This window comes from Capsicum annuum, chromosome 4 (assembly GCF_002878395.1).
Source record: "Capsicum annuum cultivar UCD-10X-F1 chromosome 4, UCD10Xv1.1, whole genome shotgun sequence".
NCBI lineage: Eukaryota > Viridiplantae > Streptophyta > Magnoliopsida > Solanales > Solanaceae > Capsicum > Capsicum annuum.
In genome coordinates, this window is record NC_061114.1 from 224,507,299 (window position 1) to 224,527,842 (window position 20,544).

Consider the following 20,544-nt stretch of genomic DNA (forward strand, 5'->3'; position numbering starts at 1 on the left):
CAGAAAACCCTTTCTTCTTGTAAAGAACACAATAATAAAATGCACAAAATGATCATTTAAAGCGTCTTATTTAGAAGGGAGATGTTATTCTTCCAATAGACTATATGCTTTATTTTATGTTAGTTTTCAGTAGGTTGGTCAGTCGACCAAATTTTATCAAAAATATCCATCTTAATAAAGTTTCCTTTGTCATCTCATTTATAGCCACCATGGTTTGTAATTATTAGATTCCATATAATGTCCTGCTGATTTCGGTATCTACACTATTGATATTTTTGGTTTTGGATTGGTAGACTATATATGCTAGCGGCAGGTGCAAAAACCACCATCTTAACTCTGACATGGACTCTAATTTTACTCCTAAACACTATGAGGCCCTTAAAAAGACCCAAGATGAGCTAGACACTCATGTTGGCAAGAACAGAAGGGTCCAATAATTGGACATCAAGAACTTAGTTTATCTTCAAGCTATTGTTGATTAATCACTGCGTTAATATTCACCTGGACCACTCTTACTACCCCACGAGTTGATTGAGGATTGTGTTGTTAGTGGCTACGATATACCAAAAGGCACTCCCTTATTAATTAACATGCGCAAATTTCATTATGATCAGAATATTTGGCCAAATTCGCACGAGTTTACGTCACAGAGATTCTTGACGATTCATAATAATGTCAATGTAAGAAGGAATCACTTTGAGTTGATTCCGTTTGGCATTGGAAGAAGAATGTGCCCTAGAATTTCTTTAGGACTTCAAGTTGTCCAATATGTGTTGGTAGGGGTGGGCGTTCGGTATTCGATTCGGTATTTTCAAAGTTTGAATTCGGTAATTCGGTAATTGATACTTGAACGTAGATACCGCATACCATACTTATAAACATCGATTCGGTAATTCGGTAACCGGTAAAGTAAACTTCGATTCGGTTCAATTTTTGGTAATACCATATTAAAGTTGGAGATGTGCAAATGTACGTTTAAACATCAAAGAGTATATTTAATTAAAAAAACCGTATTTAGTATTCCTTTTGATGTTTTTTACAAATATATTACAAAGTCTAAGAGATTCTTTGGGATGACTAATACTATTGTCTATTGGGTTGGCTAGACATATATATATATATATAAATTGATATTCGGTAAATACTGAATATTAAACGGTATTAATATCTTGTACCAAACCCAATCCCGAATACCAAAATGTTGAAATTTTACGCCCAAATATCATACTAAATACTGAATTACCGAATACCAATTACTAAATTTATATACATTATTGAAAGATTTGTGTCGACTTTTGTGAATAATAATATATCACGGACCAACTATGCTACGTAATTCAAAGGGAAAAGGACATGGGTTGTCTATTTTTTAAAAAATGGCCCACATTTAAAAAGGTGGACATGATGTAGCCAGTCGGCTACATTAATTCTAAAAATTACACAAATACATAACTTATGCTTTCAATATTACAAAAAATTTCAACTCCCTAAACATATTACAAAAATCCCACATATAAATAGAATGTTATGTATATCTCGGCTATGTTATGTATATTAATAGGGAGAGAGAGTAAAGTAATTAAAAAAGTGGGAGAGAGTGTAATTACTTTTAAAAGGTTGGTATTTATGTTATTTATACAAATTAATTCTTTTTTTTAGTCATTTGGCCCAATTGGGCACATGCAGTCTCTATACTCAATTGATACACTTTTATATCAAATTGATACACTTTTATACTATATTGATACACTTTTTAAAAAAGAGAAGGGAAATTCTATGCAATCACATGCAGTTCCTATACCCACTTGCAGTGTCCATATATTCAATTGATACTCTCTTATACTAGATTGATACATTTTTAGAATGCATGTAGAAACTATATAGAGTCGTATAAAATATGTATCTAAATAATAATTGTAGTTAAAAATTGTATAAAATGTGTATAAAAATGCTATAATTATTATATAGAATACGTGTATATATAGAAACTGTATCTTTATTATATATAGATATATATCTTTAATAATTGTATTAAATTAAAAGTATATGATATTGTATTTTATTGTATAAATAAGTAAAACTAAACAAAACAAATAGTATTCTATTTTAATAATGTTGGTGAATGCAAAATAATTTGAAAAACAAAAAAGTAATTACTTAATTGTTTAAAAAAAATAAAAAAAGTAAAATCTTTAAAAAAGAAAAGTACTAAACTTATTACAATTCTTTTTGAGTGCTGGTTGATAGATCCATGCAAAAATTGAAATAAAATGTAAAAATTAGTCACGAAAAAAAATGAAAAGTGAGATTGCATGGGAGAAAAAGAAATAGCAGGGAGGTGAAGTACGTGTAGGCGTCGTCATAGTGGACATCTTGGACTAAGCAGTGCCATGATCGAATGGCTATTTACCAGATTTTTAAATTTAAGTGCTAGTTTTGTGAAATTATTTTAATTTTACGCGTTAGTTTTCTCCTTTCCCCTAATTCGAAAGTGCCGAGACTCCCATACTTGAAGTTGGATATATATATGCTCTGAAGTTGGAAATATAAAATATTTAAATTATTTTCATAATTATATTATTCTCAAATATTGAATAAGAAAATAAAATTTAACATAAAATGTGAGTAACTAAATGATAAATCAATTACTAATTTTAGAAATTTATGAATATCCACGAACAAAAGAATTAAAAAAAATACACATTTCCAATAGTAAAAATTAAATGAGTTAATTAATTATCAAAGAGACTAAAAATAAAATATATCAAAAGCTGAGGGATCAAAATGTTATTTTCCTTTACAATATTATATTCAACAATAAAAATATTTAGATGGAACATATGGTGGTAAGCTTTTTGGGAAAAAAAAACTGTATTGCCGAGTTGAAACTGTTAATAATTTTGGTCGTTCTAAAAACTTCTATCAAACAAAAATTCCAAAATGATGTGTAGAATTTTCGTTTAAAAAAAAAAATTAGGCGGCTGACTACAAGCTATTAAGAGCAATAAAATAAGTATTAAATTTATAATTAATATGAGCTGCAAATTGAATTTGTTATTCACTTTTTTATCCTAAAGTAGTACTTCATTTCTGGCACACTACTCAGTTAATGCAGTGCACCGAATTACCACTATATATAAGAGCGAGTAGCAGCTCTTTCAAGCAGGCAGCTGATGGTGAATGTGTCTGTTTCTAGCTGCCTGATTGCTTCGTGATTTTACTATATCATCATTACTTAATTATTAATAGACATTTTTATATTAGAAAATTAATAAAATTTAATTTTTAAAAAAATAAAATTGATATTTATGACATGTCCGCTTTAACTGCTTCAATCGTAATTTTTCTATATCGACCCTAAGTAATTATTATAGGTCATCTAAGTATTAAAAGCTTAATAATATTTAATAAAAAAAATAAAATAAAAATAAAATGATAAATTGATTTTTGTTGTTTTAAATTAATTTGACATCTTATATGAGATTCACTTAAAAAAATTTCACAAGTATTTTTTATAACAATTTTGCTATATCACTTCTAATTAGTTATTATGAATCATTCAAGACGTGTCAGTTTTGCTACTCCAATCGTGTTACTATATGTAAGTGTGAGTAGCAGTTGCAGACAACTGACGATTGTCATTCTTGCTTCCAGCTGTCTGCATGTTCCGTAATTTTATTATATCACCTCTGATTAATTATTATGTGGTATTTACGTATTAGAAAATTAATAAAATTTAATTTTTAAAAAATAGATATTTATGACATGTATGCTTTAGTTGCTTCAATCGTAGTTTTACTATATCACCCCTAAGTTTTACTCTATCACCCCTAAGTAATTATTATAAGTCATCTAAGTATTAAAAAATAATATTTAATAAAAAGATAAAATAAACATAAAAATGATAAATTAACTATTGATGTTTTAAATTAATTTGATATCTTATATGAGGTCCACTTAAAAAAATTTCACAAGTATTTTTTTATAACAATTTTGTTATATCACTTCTAATAAATTATTATGAGTCATTCAAGACATGTCGGTTTCACTTCTTTAATAGTGATATTTGATTGACTCTCAAAATTATATCAGTGTCTTTTAAATTGAAATAGAAAAAAAAAATACAAATCACAATAATTAAAAAGTTAAATTACTTTTAAAAGATAAAATTTAAAATTTATATTTTAAAAATAATTTAATATCACAAATTATTAAACCTCACTCTGGATCTATTGTTGTTGTTGTTTAACATATAAATTGACTATCAATATCATAAAAGTTTGAACAAAAAAATGTATTATAAATTACAATAGCAAAAAATTTAAAATAAAAAATTATAATGTCAAAAAGTATTATAAATTACAATAGCTAATAGCTTAAAAATAATACACGGGCCTTCGGTACCTAGTTCTTGTACAAACACTGGTGTTAAAATTTCGAGAATTATTTATCACTTCTTTTTTCTAATTGGATTGTATTTTAGTTGTCATTTATGATATATTAAGGAGGATAATTTTTTTTATTATTTTAGTTTTAATATTAATTATTTATTCTCAGTGCTAATTTTAAAATATAATTGTAATCATCAATTAATAGGATATTATGATAAAATAATTATATTAATAATTATTTCTTAATATGTGTCGCAAGTTAAAATGTGACAAATAAAAATAAATTGAAAGTATATCGTTAGAACACCAGTTGAGTCTAAATTCTTAGGGCAGTTTGCCATTAGATATCGATTTTGACATTTTGCACGTTTGTTTTCTTTTTTATTATCAAGCAACAATTAAATTTAAACTTTTTATTTTATTTTATTTTTGTCGTGCAAACTCTTATTATAATTACTATAACTAACAAAATTCTGACAACAACTAAACTTATAATATTTTGTTAAAAAAATAACTACATAAATATTATAACACGCTTAAAGTCACAAACACTAAAAATCTATTATTCTTTCGTAAATTCACGTACTTAATTAAATTTAGTCGAAAACTGAAAAAAATATGTTAAAACTTTTGGGTCAAAATTTATATGCACCCAGTGTATACATCAAATTAATGTTCTGTACCATGGTGATGTAATTAAATTAAATAAAATATATATTGATTAATCATGGTTAACTAACATGAACTTTATATTCAAATACATGATATGTAGGTATTGACTTGATATATACACCGGGTGCGTGTAAGTTTTACCTCCACTTTTGACCAGCCGCCGTCCTCCCTAAATTCAGTTTACATTCTTTGTTAATTGGACATAAATTATACCCATAATACTGGTTATCATGAAGGGACCTTTGAATAGCTAGTAAAGTTATTTTTATGTCGTTAGGTTTTATATTTGAACTGTGAAAATTATCTTTTGGAAAAATGCATAGCAAATCTGCATAATATAGACTCCTGTGCTATGATTATTTCCCTAATTCAATGTATAGCGAGAGTTAATTAGTACATCAAATTATCATTTTTAAATACCGACGAGTTGCCATTTGTTGATATTGGTTATTAAATTATCTCCTATTAATTTAGTTCACCAAACTATCATTGACCGAATTGTCATCATCTAATATTGGTTATTATACTATCTTCATTTTAAAATTTAGTGCACAAAACTTGTCATTTTCTAATATGAGTTATTATACTATCCTCACCTATAAATTTAGTGTGCCAAACCCTCATTTTATTATATTGATTCTTATACTATTCTCACTTCCTAATTTAGTGCACCAAGCTGTTATCTTTTTATATTTTAATATTAGTTATTGTACTTTCCGAACTTTTTAATTTAGTGCATCAAGATGTTATTTTTTAATGTATTAGTTATTATACTATCCTCACTTTTTAATTTAGGACACCAAGTTGCTATTTTTTAATACTTAGTTATTATACCATCCCCACTTCTTCGTTTAGTGCAGCAACCTTGTTATTTTTTAATATTGCTTATTATACTATATGTATATCCTCACTTCTAAACTTAAAGTAGACTCTGCGATGCATGGTTCTTTGATAACTTCTAGTTTGATTAGGAAAATTACAGAAACGTAACAAGTTAATTATAGCCATGGATTCCTTTCTGATTGTGGTTACACTCTTTGGCTCCTTCCTTTTCTTCTTCTTTCTTCACAAACTGTTATTGTCATCCAAAAAGCAGAGTAGAAATGTACCAGAAGCTGGCGGAGCATGGCCGATTATCGGCCATCTCCACCTCCTCAAAGGACCTCAAATGCCTCACAAAATTTTAAGTCACATGGCTGAAAAATATGGGCCAATTTTTCGATTAAAGCTGGGAGTAAATCAAGTAGTTATTGTGAGTGATCCCAAAATAGCCAAAGAATGCTTCACCACAAACGATATGGCCTTTGCTAATCGACCCAAATCCATAGCTTCAGAGATCTTAGGCTACAATTACGCCTTGTTTGGGCTTGCCCCTTATGGGCCGTACTGGCGAGACATAAGGAAGATAGCCACAATCGAATTGCTTTCCGCTAGGCGAATTGAGATGTTTAGCGACATTAGAGAATTTGAAGTAAAATTAGCTGTTAAAGAGATTTATAATAAGAGTGGTAAATTAAATGGTGTTGTGAAGATGGAGACGAAGGAATGGTTTGCGAATTTAATTATGAATATTATGGTGAGGATCCTATTTGGAGTACGATATACAGGTACATCATTTTGGATTTTCTTTTTTTTTTTGGTAAACAAGGTGAATCCCATTGAACCAACAAGAAAGATCCATAATTACAAACTAAGAGCACCCTTCCTTCCACCACACGTGGCAAGTATCAGGCCTCAGAAACTAGAAAACACTAAACACATAATAGCTTTTCTAGTTAGTTTGAAGATGTTTATTCTGGCCACCACTTCAGCTTTAATCCTTGCAACAGCACTGCTGGGACTAATATGTTAAAATTGGGAAAATTTCAGGCACTTTTAAGCTTATTTATTACTAGTAAAATATAGTCATTATCACAGAGTTTCAAATTTACAACTAAAATTCCTATAGGATGTTGTAGTGGAGTTTCAAGTTCACGGATGAAACTCTCGCAGGACATTGTCATGTTTTGTTTCACCAATGTGATTTGAAACTCTGACAATGTTTACAATTTTGTTCAAAGATAGGACCAAAAGGTGATCTGGCTATGAAAAAAATCCCTGAAAGTTAGTACGAGTATAATGTTTTGTGCTCGTATTTTCACAGAAGTTTTTAACCATAAAGACTAAATATTAGATTCGTCCCTGTGACAGATAATGATAATGACGAAAGAAGTAAGGCTCAAAAAGCAATTCAGAGATTTTTGGAATTATTGGGAGCTTTTGTTGTGGCTGATTTTCTACCTTATCTAAGATGGCTGGATATTGGAGGCCATGAAAAGGCCATGAAAGAGAATGCAAAAGAAATGGACAGTCTTGCTGAAGCTTGGTTAGCAGAGCACAGAAGAAAGAGGAAATCAAAGGGAAACAAATGTGGGAATGAAGAAGATTTCATGGATGTCATGTTGTCCATTTGTGAAGACAAAGATTTTGCTGCTGGTTTTGATGTTGATACCATTATCAAAACTACTTGTATGGTAAGTTCTTAGTTACCCCTCCTAAGAAATTACAAAGAGATTTGCTTAGAGTAAACACTAGATTGTTAACTTTGGAGGTAAGAACATCGGTTAATTATTGTAATCTGTCCTTGTATTGGTGGACAGAGTTATCCGAAACCTATACTAGTAAAAGATAGTTGGTAGCTCGTGATATTAGTTGAGGCATGCACATGCAAGTTGACTCATATATCATAGTTATGAAAAGAAGAAAACTTGTTTGGTTACTTAAATAGAAAGATAAAACTACTCGATCATTCTGTAAAATTTTGTCTACAATGTTTGTGTACATGATTATAGTCCCCCCTTCCATTTTTGCAGTCTTCGTTTAGTGGGCATATAGAGTTCAAAAATAAAAAGAATTTTTACAATTTATGGTGCTAATTTAAATATGTAAATGATGCAATAAAATGTCTTTTGGATCTTAATTAAGGTCTAATATGTGTTTTGAAATGTTGAAACTAAAAAGTTACAAATTATAGAAAGTGTGTCTATAAATAATTGGGACATTGAGTATTTTGTTTCTCACTCATTATGTTTATATTTTGTGAATTGAACGATTTGTTAGGGTTTGCTCTGAATTTCTTATTTTAACACAGTTGTGTTTTGTTTCAAAGAAATTTTCTTGGTGATAAAAGGACTCTATAGTTATTTTTTTTCCTTGAATATAAGTATTGAAATTCTATATATAGAAGACCTTTTCCTCTCGTAAAAAATACAATAACATGCACAAAATAGTTATATGCTTTTTTTTTTCACTTTAATTTTCTATATGTAAGTCGGTCAAATAAATTATATCAAATAATATCCAGTTTAATATGATTTTTTTTGTCATCTGATTTATCGTCATCATAATTTGTAGTTATTAACTTTCATATAATTTCCTATCGATTTTGATATCTACACCGCTGATCATATTTTTGTTTTTGGATTGGTAGGCTCTGCTAGCGGCAGGTGCAGATACCATCATTGTAACTCTAACATGGACACTATCTTTACTCCTAAACAACTATGAAGCCCTAAAAAAGGCCCAAGATGAGCTAGACAGTCATGTTGGCAAGAGCAGATGGGTCCAAGAATCGGACGTCAAGAATTTAGTTTATCTTCAAGCCATTGTTAATGAATCATTCCGTTTATATCCAGCCGCACCACTTTTGCTACCCCATGAATCGGTTGAGGATTGTGTTGTTAGTGGCTACGACATACCAAAAGGCACTCGCTTATTAGTGAATATATGGAAATTTCATCATGATCCAAATATTTGGCCAAATCCACACGAGTTTAAGCCTGAGAGATTCTTGACGACTCATAAGGATGTCAATGTAAGAGGGAATCACTTTGAGTTGATTCCATTTGGCAGTGGAAGAAGAATGTGCCCTGGAACTTTTTTGGGACTTCAAGTTGTGCAATATGTGTTGGCTATGCTACTACAGGGATTTGAAATTAAGAAGCCTTCAGATGAACCAATTGATATGAGTGAGAGCTTTGGATTGACAATTTTCAAAGCTTCTCCACTCGAAGTTCACCTTACCCCACGCTTGAATTCTAATCTTTACAAATGAATTGCTCTTATTTTCTAATTAAATTAAGGTTATAATGGAGGATACATTGTGTAAAATAATATTACTAGATACAAAGGGTTGCACAACTCATCTATGAAGTGGTATATTTGATTTCTTTCACCTTCTTTCTTGTCAGTGAAATTGTTTAGTGCTCATTTGTTGCTCTATATAATAGAAGAAGTATTTGGTACTATTCCTAATTTGATTATTTTGAATATGCTTCAAAAGCGAAAACTCTTCAAGAAAAGTTATTGACTTATTGAAGGGGGAAATTGTTTATACAATATTGGAAGGATCGTCTCGACTCCATACTTGAAGTTGAAGTTGGATATATCATCCCAAGTACACGTAAGTGTACGTGATCGAGTATATAATAAAGTGGCCCTTTGAGAGTCGGATGTCGAACCCACAAAAACTTATCGATTAACTATTTAGTATTTACTAGACTAAACGAGTTCTGTATTATTTATTCAAGTGACAGAACTAACGATGCATTAAGTTTAAAAGGTAAAACAAGGCAATAAACTATACTAAATGGTGATAAACTTGGAGTTAAAACAATATCAAGGAGGGTTTCTTAGGGTCAAGTCATCTTGAACAATCATGCACAACAATACAATTTTGTTGATTAAGTTATTTATCTTAGTTGTTGATTCGCGAGATTAATATCATGATTATAATCTTTCGAGTCTCTAATCATCTATTTAAATTAGCCTCAAAACTACATTGTTGAGCGGAATGTGGGAGCTAATTCAAACGGATTTATATTTCATCCCGTATTTGAGCCAAGTTAAATGGGATGAATTAGGAACATTTCTATTCTAACCGCGAATCTTATTTTTAATTCATCTAAAAGACAAGAACTCATTCCTTATGTTCCACGTTCTAATCTAATGTTATTCCTTTCGGGCTCAAAAAAGAAATATAGATTTATTCTAAAAGTCGTGAATCAGTAGAATAGTGAGTATACATAAGAACAACCAAATATGATAATCAACTTCAATCAACTTGAATGTATACCAAGCAATCATGTTCGTACTCTCAATCCTACAAAGAGAGTGTTTAGCCACTCATAGTCATACAAAGAATCACCGCTAATGAATTCATCAGTATAACTATAAAATTAAAAGTAAAAGCAAGAAAACCCTAACATAGAGCCCTTGATGCCTTTTCCTCTCTCCAAACATGTGTTGTTCCAAAAATATCTTGTAAAAGTAGCTAAGTACTCCTTATATAGTACCTTAGGTAATCCATAAGTTGCCCTAAACTAATTATATGTATTTACCATTTTACCCTCCACTTAAACCAAGCAAAATTCAACATTTAGACATTTTTTTTGGAAAAGGGGGGGGGGGGGGGGGGGGGGGGTTGTTCCATTCCAACCAGTAGCCCCCAGCTATAGAGGGTGCTACGCAAGGCCTCCTCCCATGCTATGGGGGTGCGGAGCAAGGGCCCTCCCATACTATGAGGGCTGAGGCGCAAGGCCAAGTCCTCTAGGTGCAATCTCTTACAATGTGTTCTCTTCTTCTAGTCCACTTGCTCCTTGTTTTTCCACTCCTTGTGGTTTTTTGATAGGCTTCATTTAGCTCACATAGTGTGCTCCAATGATCTCCTACAACAACTCATAAAAAATACTAGCCCATACAACACAATTAAACTCATCAAAGTGTACTAAAACAAGCATAGCATAATAACAAGTTTCCTCGTCTAAATTTCCTCGAACACTCTAAACATGTAGCACACAAATACACACCTTATACTTCATTAAGCACGTCGAGTTAACCTTAAAAATAAGATAAATACGCGTAGATAATGACATTTACGTGTATAAACGTGTATAAATATGTCTAAGATCAACTCTGAAGTTGAAAATATAAGATATTTACATTATTTTCATATCTATATTATTCTCAAATATTGAATAAGAAATAAATTTAACATAAAATGTGAGTGACTAAATGATAAATTAATTACTAATTTTAGAAATTTATGAATATCCATTCCACGCACAACAGGATTAAAAGATACACATTTTCAATGATTAAAAATTACATGACTTAATTAATTATCAAAAACCCTAAAACAAGTAAAATAATATAGTATTAATACTTGAGGGATCAAGATGTTATTCTCCTTTACCATATTATATTCATCAATAAAAAGATTTCGATGGAACATATTGTGGTAACCCTTTTGGGGGAAAAACCTGTATTCCCGAGTTGAAAGTGTTAATAATATTTGATGGTTCTAAAAGCTTCAAATAATAAATAATTCCAAAATGATGTAGCCATATAAGTAGAATTTTCGCCTAAAAAGAATAGGTGGCGGGCAGAGGCGGAGCCAGCCCTCTTTGGGGTTCGTTCGAACCCCATTCGACGAAAAAATATATTATTTATATATGATTAAAATTATGTTTTATATGGTTATAGTAGGTGTTGAACCTCCTTCGACTTAGTTTTCTTTAAATATTGAACCCCCTTACTTAAAATCCTGGATCCGCCTCTGGTGGCTGGCTATAAGCCAAGAGTAATAAAATAAGTACTCCCTCCATTTTGTTTTAGTTGAACCTCTTTCTAAAAATATTTATTTCAATTTAGTTGTCGCTTTTGATTAAATTAAGAGTATTTTATTATGTTCTTCCAATATTACCCTTAACATTAAATGACTAAATAAAATATATTTACTCAAATTTATATTTTTAAAATATAATTAATAAAATTAATATAATAAAATAAATTTTTAATAAATACTTAAGGGAGTGCTAAGTCAAAAGGGATCTGAGGGAGTATTAAATTTATAATTAATATGAGCTGCTAATTTAATTAGTTATTCACTTTTTTATGCTAAAGTTGGTCATATTTGGCCTCTAGTCAGTTAATGCGGTATACCGAATTCTTATGCGAACACTGCTGTTAAAATTTCGAGAAAATGTATGCATAGACTCTCTTCTACGTGCAGAATTATTTATCACTTATTTTTAATAAAATTTATATTTTAACTTAATATTTTTGATATATTAAAAAAATAATTTTTTTATTTTATTTTTAATATTAATCATTTATTCTTTAAGTTAATTTCATGGCACAATAATAATCATTAATTAAATAAAGATATAATGATAAAATAAATATATTAAAAATTATTTTTTAAATAAATGTATCAAGTTAAAATAAACGGAGGAGTATATCGTTAGAGCACCAGTTGAGTCTAATTAGATACTTATTTTGACATTTTGCATGTTTATTTTCCTTTTTAAACTCCATTACACTATACTTACTTTCTAATTTAGTGCATCAAGCTGTTGTCTTTTTAGTATTGATTATTGTACCGTCCCGACTTCTTAATTTAGTGCAGTTGCTGCTTTTAATACTTACATAGTTATTATACCATCCCCACTTCTTGGTATACTGCAGCAAGCTTGTTATTTTTTAATATTGACTGTTATACTATATATGTCCGTACTTCTAGATTTTACAGTGGACGTAGTAATGCATGCTTTTTTGATAACTTTTATTTTGATTAGGTAAATTACAGAAACATAACAAGTTAATTGTAGCCATGAATTTCTTTCAGATTGTCCATACACTCTTTAGCTCCTTCCTTTTCTTCTTCTCTCTTCACAAACTGTTATTGTCATCTAAAAGGCAGAGCAGAAATGTACCAGAAGCTGGCGGAGCATGGCCGATTATCGGCCATCTCCACCTTCTCAATGGACCTCAAATGCCTCACAAAATTTTCAGTCATATCGCTGATAAATATGGGCCAATTTTTCGATTAAAGCTGGGCGTAAATCAAGTAGTCATTGTGAGTGATCCCAAAATAGCCAAAGAATGCTTCACCACAAACGATATGGCCTTTGCTAATCGACCCAAATCCATAGTTTCAGAGATCTTAGGCTACAATTACGCCTTGCTTGGGATTGCACTTTATGGGCCGCACTGGCGAGACCATAAGGAAGATAGCCACAATCGAATTGCTTTCCGCTAGGCGAATTGAGATGTTTAGCGACATTCGAGAATTTGAAGTAAAATTAGCTGTTAAAGAGATTTATAATAAGAGTAATAAATTAAATGGTGTTGTGAAGATGGAGATGAAGGAATGGTTTGCGAATTTAATTATGAATATTATGGTGAAGATCCTATTTGGAGTACAATACATAGGTACTTAATTTGGATTTATGTTATATATATTAAAATTGGACAAATTTCAGGCACTTTTAAGCTTATGTATTAGTAAAATATAGTCATTATCACAAAGTTTCAAATCTACAAATAAAATTCCTATTGAATGTTGTAGTGGAGTTTCAAGTTCACAGATGAAACTCTCGCAGGACGTTGTCATGTGGAGTTTCACCAATACAATTTAAAACTCTAACGATGATTATTTTTTAATAATCCCAAAATTAAAAGCGACCAGGCTATGAAAAAAAATCGCTGAAAGTTAGTATGAGTATCATGTTTCGTGCTCAGATTTTCAAAGAAGTTTTTACCATAAAGATTAAATATTCGATTTGGCTCTGTGACAGATAATGATAATAAAGAAAGAAGTAAGGCTCACAAAGCAATTCGGAGATTTGTTGAAAAGGCCTTGAAAGAAACTGCTAAAGAAATAGACTGCCTCGGCGAAGAGTGGTTAGTGGAACACAAAAGAAAGAGGAAATTAAGGGTAAATAAAAGTGGGGATGAAGAAGATTTCATGGATGTCATGTTGTCCATTTGTGAAGACAAAGATCTTCCAGGTGGTTTTGATGCTGATACCATTATCAAAGCTACTTGTATGGTAAGTTCTTAGTTACCCCTCTTAAGAAATTACAAAGAGATTTGCTTAGAATAAACACTAGATTGTTAACTTTGGAGGTAAAAACATCGGTTAACTTATTGTAATCCGAAACCTATACTAGTAAAGGATAGTTGGTAGTGTTAGGTTGTGGAGCCTGATTAATTTGTGATGTACTGTTATATATTAATGTTCATGCGGTTACCTTTTATTCTCATTCTATGTGTAATTGTACATACTCCAAGTCATTACTATAAATAGCCCGTCCGCCGTGGAGGTTACCCACGGGTGTTACCACGAAATTAATTCTCTCTCTCCTAAAGAACTCTCTCTCTAGTTTTCTTCATCCTCTCCACAGATTTAGTATGTATGAACTGCTAATCGATCCTAACAACTGGTATCAGAGCTTGGGAGATTTGTCATGATCACTGAAGATGGAAGGATCAAAATTTGGAATCGAGAAGTTTGATGGATCCGGTTTCGATTTCTGGAGGATGCAGATCGAAGACTATCTGTACTAGAAAGATCTTCACGAACCCTTGATCGAGGTGAAGCCGGAGTCCATGAAGGAGGAGGACTGGAAGCTCAAGGATCGACAGGCTCTAGGGCTGATCCGGTTGACTTTATCGAGAAATATGGTGTTCAACATTGTTAAGGAGAAAATCATGTCCGATAAGGAGAAAATCATGTCCGATCTGTTGAAGGCATTATCAAATATGTACGAAAATCATTTGTGATGAACAAGGTATATTTGATGCATAGATTGTTCAATTTACAGAGAGAATAGATCTGTTGCTGATCATATAAACGAGTTCAATATGATTGTTAGTCAACTGTGTTTTATGGATATTAATTTCGAAGATGAAATTAAAGCACTGATTTTGATGTCATCTCTACCCGAGTCTTGGGATACTGTTGTTGCTGCGATTAGCAGTTCCCGTGGATCTGAGAAATTAAAGTTTGATGAAATCCGAGATGTTGTTATTAGCGAAAGCATTCGCAAATGAGAAATTGAGGAATCACCTGGTAGTGCTCTCAGTGTTGACCGAAGGGGAAGAGACCAATCGAGGGGTCAGAATACACATGACAGATCAAAATTGAAGAATCGTGGAAAATCTCCACAAAAATCCAACGTGACATGTTGGAATTGTGGAGAGAAAGGACACTTTCGGACAGAGTGCAAGAAACCCAAGAAGAAGAAGAATCGGAAATCTGGAGATGATAATGATTCTGTTAATTCAGCAGAAGACATTGGGATGCTCTAATCCTTAGTGTGGACAGCCTGTTGAATCCTGGATATTAGATTCTGCCAAAACTTTTAAGTCTGAAAATTTTGGAAAGGCGTATCTTGTTGACAACAAGCCATTGGTGATTAAAGGAAAGGGGGATTTCTGTATAGAAACTCCAGCAGGAAACCAGTGGACATTGGAGGATGTCAGATATATTCCCGGTCTCAAGAAGAATCTGATCTCTGTTGGTCAGTTGGATAGCACAGGCTTCGTAGCAGAGTTTAGGAAAGGTTCATGGAAGATTATGAAGGGTGCTATGGTTGTAGCACGTGGCACAAAATCTGGAACTTTGTACACCACTACATGGTATATAAACATGGCTGTTGTTGTTGAAGGTGCTTCTGGTTTATTTCTGTGGCACAACAGACTTGGACACATGAGTGCCAAAGGAATGGAGATGCTAGCTGCAAAAGGAGATTTAAAGGGGGTAAAATCTGTTGATATGGGTCTTTGTGAGAGTTGTGTTATGGGTAAACAGAAGCGAGTAAGTTTCACGAAGACTGCGAGAGAGCCGAAGCAAGTACGAATAGAAATGGTCCATACCGATGTTTAGGGAATATCCTCTGTTTCATCACTTGGTGGATCCAGATTCTATGTCACCTTCATTAATGATTTCAGCAGGAAGGTATGGGTTTACTTCATGAAACATAAGTCAGATATGTTTGCTACTTTCAAGAGGTGGAAAGCTGAAGTTGAAAATCAGATTGGCTTGAAAATCAAATGCCTGAGGTCTGATAATGAAGGAGAATATGACAAGTGAGAATTCAAACAATTTTGTTCAGCTGAGGAAATCAGATTGATGGGGACAGTTCCCGGGAAGGCAAGGCAGAATGGAGTTGCTGAAAGGATGAATAGAATATTGAATGAGCGTGCAAGGAGCATGAGGATACACTGTGGGCTACCTAAGACATTTTGGGCAGATGCCGTGAGCACAACTGTATACTTGATCAACAGGGGACCATCAGTTCCTTTGGGGTTCAAGATTCCTGAAGAAGAATGGACAGGAAAAAAGCTCAAGTATTCTCACTTGAGAACCTTTGGTTGCACTGCTTATGTTTATGTTGATCCAGAGAAGAGAGATAAGCTTGATGCTAAATCTATAAAGTTCTACTTTATAGGTTATGGTTCTGACATGTTCGGGTACAGGTTTTGGGATGACAGGAACAAGAAAATCCTAAGACATTGTGATGTGACATTTGATGAAAATGTATTGTACGAGGACAGAGAGCAAAAGGTTCAAGAAACTACAAAGCAAGTGGGACTTGAGCTTGAGTTGCCTAAGAGTACACCCAAAGATGTTGCAGCAGATACTCAACAAACTCCAGAGACTGTCGTTAAGGAACCAGAGGTGGAACAAGTGACACCTGAGCAGGCCTAAAGGAGATCATCCAGGACCATTAGAGAACCAAATAGGTATCCACCATCATTACATTATCTGTTGCTAAATGATGAAGAGAAATCAGAGTCTGTTGCTGAGGCCCTACAGGTGGAGAATTTAATCAAGTGGGAGCAAGCCTTGGATGATGAGATGAGCTCACTTGAGAAGAATAACACGTGGATATTGTTTGAGTTACCTGCAGGGAAGAGAGCCTCGTTGAACAAGTGGGTGTTCAGAATCAAGGCAGAACCAGATGGCAAAAGAAGGTTCAAGGCTCGATTGGTAGTTAAAGGATATTCACAAAGGAAAGGTATTGATTATGCTGAAATATTTTCTTATGTTGTGAAATTAACTACTATTCGAATTTTATTGAGCATTGTTGCATCAGAGAATTAGCATTTTGAACAAATAAATGTAAAGACTGCATTTTTACATGGAGATTTGGACAAGGAAATCTATATGCAGCAGCCAGAGGGGTTTGTAGTTTCAGGCAAGGAACACATGGTCTGCAAGCTCAACAGGAGCTTGTATGGGCTGAAGCAAGAACCTAGAAAGTGGTACAAGAAGTTTGACTCCTTTATGAGCAAGAGTGGCTTCCGCAGAAGTGAAAAGGATCAGTGTTGCTACTTCAAGAAATCCATTGATTCTTATGTGTTTTTACTCTTGTATGTGGATGATATGTTGATTGCAGGATCCAGTATAAAGGAGATAAACTCTCTGAAGGCAAGCCTGTCTTCTGAGTTTGAGATGAAAGATTTAGGTGCAGCGAAGCAGATTCTTGGGATGAGAATTTCTCGGGATAGATCTGCTGGCACTTTGAATCTATCCCAAGAGTAGTACGTCAAAAAGGTGCTGGCCAGATTCAGAGTTAATGATGCTAAACCCAATACTACTCCATTGGCAAATCATATAAAATTGTCAAAGGAGCAGTCATCGAAGACAGCTCAAGAGCGGGAACACATGGCACTTGTTCCGTATGCTTCTGCAGTTGGGAGTCTGATGTATGCTATGGTCTGAACTAGACCTGACATAGCACATGCAGTGGGAGTTGTTAGCAGGTACATGGAAAACCTCGGAAAAGAGCATTGGGAAGCTGTGAAGTGGGTTCTAAGATATCTGAAAGGTACATCTAGTACTTCACTTTGTTTTGGCAATGATGCAGTGATTCTGCAAAGTTTTGTTGATGCTGATCTTAGTGGGGATGTGTACTCAAGCATGAGCACTTCCGGATACATTTACACCGTAAGTGGTACAGCAGTAAGTTGGATGTCCAGGCTTTAGAAGTGCGTGTTATTTCATCTACTGAGGTTGAGTATGTGGCAATAGCTGAAGCTGGAAAGGAGATGATATGGCTGGTAGATTATCTGGAAGAACTGGGCAAGAAGCAGCTTAAAAAGATCCTTTACACAGATAACCAGAGTGCCATACAGTTGGTGAAGAACCCGATCTATCATTCGAAGACGAAGCATATTAGAAGACGGTACTATTTCACTCGCAGGGCAGTGGAAGAAGGTGATATGTGTTTGAAAAAGATAGAGGGTACAAAGAATCCAGCAGACAAGTTGACTAAATGTGTTGATGTTGGTAAAATAAGGTTGTGCAAAACCTTAGTTGGCTTTCTGTAGTTGTGTCTACAGATGTTGCGGTGTGGTGAACATATTGATGATGGAGGAATATTTTTTATTTTTTTTGAGAATGTAATTCTTGGATGGCAGAATCAGTCTCCAAGTGGGAGAATTGTTAGGTTGTGGATCCTGATTAATATGTGACATACTGTTATATATTAATGTTCACGCAGTTATCTTTCATTCTCATTCTCTGTGTAATTGTACATACTCCAAGTCATTAATATAAATAGTCTGTTCGCCGTAGAGGTTACCCACGGGTGTTAACACGAAATTATTCTCTCTCTCTCCTAAAGAACTTTCTCTCTAGTTTTCTTCATCCTCTCCACAAATTTAGTATGTGTGAACTGCTAATCGATCCTAACAACGATAATGATACCATTGTCCTAAAGCGGACAATATCATACTAGTGTGGAGTTACACGTGGTTCAACAAGTGGTATCAAAGCCCAAGTTCAGGTGTGTCGGAGCGGTGACTGCGGTTAGTGAAAAGTTCCCGGTATAACGACAAGACTGGTGATCCGCAGGTGGTGCCTTGTGTCGAAAGTCTTCCTGGTGAGTGGTGGTCAGGCGGCGTGTCCCATTGGGTGATAATGACGGTACAAGATGTTTGGCAGATCATGTGAAGTGACCTATTAGTTGAGATCTATGGTTGATGCCTCGTGTCAAAAGTCTTCTTGACAAGTGATGGTCAAGCAGCGTGTCCCACTGGTTGGTAGTGACGGTACGAGGAAGTCACAAGTGATGTGGTCTTGGTTTGAGGGGGATTGTTGAGTAGCAAACACAATCCCACATCGGAAAAATAGAGGGAACATGTCCAATATTTAAAGAGTCACCCAACTCCACTAGTATGAGGCCTTTTGGGAGGTGCCCAAAAACAAATGAGGTCCCCTCGTGAGATTAGCTGAGGCATGCGCATTCAAGTTCGTTTAGATATCATAGTTATGAAAAAAAGAAGAAAACAGGTTTGGTAACTTGAATAGAAAGATAAATAAAAAGTTTGTGTATCATGCTGTAAAACTTTGTTTACAATGTTTGTGTACGTGATAATAGTTCCCCCTCCCCCCTCTCCATTTTTGCCGTCTTCGTTTGACTGGGCATATAGAGTTCAAAAATAAAAAGCAACTCTTATATTTTATAGTGCTAAAATATGTGGATGATACAATAAAATGTCTTTTGAATCTTAATTTTGATCTAAAATGTGTTTTGAAATGTTCAAGTTAAAAAGTTACCATAAATATATAAAGAGTGGCGTCCATAAATAATTGGGACACTGAGTAATTTTTTTCCCACATTATTTTTATATTTTGTGAAATGAACAGTTTGTTAGTGTTTGCTCTAAATTTTTTATTTTTACACAGTTGTTTCATTTTTTTTTTAAATCTTGGTGAAAAAGGGACTCCATTAAAAAAAAAATTCTTGAAAAAGAAGTCTTGAGTTTCTATATATGGAAGACCTTTTGTTGTTGTAAAGAACACAATAAAATGCACAAAATAGTCATTTAAAGAGTTTTTTTTTTTTTTTTTTTTTAATTTCTCCCAATAAACTATATGTTTTGTTTACTTTAATTTTCAATATGTAGGTTGGTCAAATAAATTATATCAAATAATATCCATTTTAATATAATTTTATTTATCATTTGATTTATCTCAACCATGATTTGTAATTTTTAACTTTCATATATTGTCCTGTCGATTTTGATATCAATACTGATGGTATTTTTTATTTTGGATTGGTAGGCTCTGCTAGTGGGAGGTACAGATACTACCATTGTAACTCTAACATGGACTCTATCGTTACTACTAAACAACTACAAAGCCCTTAAAAAGGCTCAAGATGAGCTAGATACTCATGTTGGCAAGAACAGATGGGTCCAAGAATCGGACCTCGGACCTCAAGAACTTAGTTTATCTTCAAGCTATTGTTAACGAATCGTTGCGTTTATATCCAGCTGCACCACTCTTGCTACCCCATGAGTCGATTGAGGACTCACTCGCTTACTAGTGAACATATGGAAATTTAGTCATGATCCAAATATTTGGCCAAATCCACACGAGTTTAAGCCTGAAAGGTTCTTGACGACTCATAAGGATGTCAATGTAAGAGGAAATCACTTTGAGTTGATTCCATTTGGTAGCGGAAGAAGAATGTGCCCTGGAGTTTCTTTGGGCCTTCAAGTTGTGCTACTGCAGGGATTTAATTTTAAAAAGCCTTTAGATGAACCAATTGATATGAGTGAGAGCTTTGGAGTGACAATTCTCAAAGCTTCTCCACTTGAAGTTCAACTTACTCCACGCTTAGATTCTAATCTTTACAAATAA

General features: G+C 33.2%; 1 protein-coding gene and 1 pseudogene across 1 annotated transcript; both read left to right on the top strand.

The window, feature by feature from the left end:
- Window positions 1–5,943: 5,943 nt before the first annotated feature.
- Window positions 5,944–9,242, top strand: LOC107867099 (cytochrome P450 CYP82D47). Its single transcript, XM_016713211.2, has 3 exons — window positions 5,944–6,670; window positions 7,254–7,576; window positions 8,533–9,242. The coding sequence occupies exons 1-3, from the start codon at window positions 6,070–6,072 to the stop codon at window positions 9,154–9,156; spliced, it is 1,548 nt and encodes a 515-aa protein (XP_016568697.2). The 5' UTR covers window positions 5,944–6,069; the 3' UTR covers window positions 9,157–9,242.
- A 3,472-nt stretch (window positions 9,243–12,714) lies between these two features.
- On the top strand, window positions 12,715–20,544 carry LOC107867098 (annotated as a pseudogene).

Excerpts from the sequence above, each read along its gene's own strand:
- LOC107867099 (XM_016713211.2), top strand. The coding sequence starts at position 6,070 with ATGGATTCCTTTCTGATTGTGGTTACACTCTTTGGCTCCTTCCTTTTC. Across the intron at positions 6,671-7,253 it reads ATTTGGAGTACGATATACAG|ATAATGATAATGACGAAAGA; the intron begins GTACATCATTTT and ends TCCCTGTGACAG. Across the intron at positions 7,577-8,532 it reads TTATCAAAACTACTTGTATG|GCTCTGCTAGCGGCAGGTGC; the intron begins GTAAGTTCTTAG and ends TTGGATTGGTAG.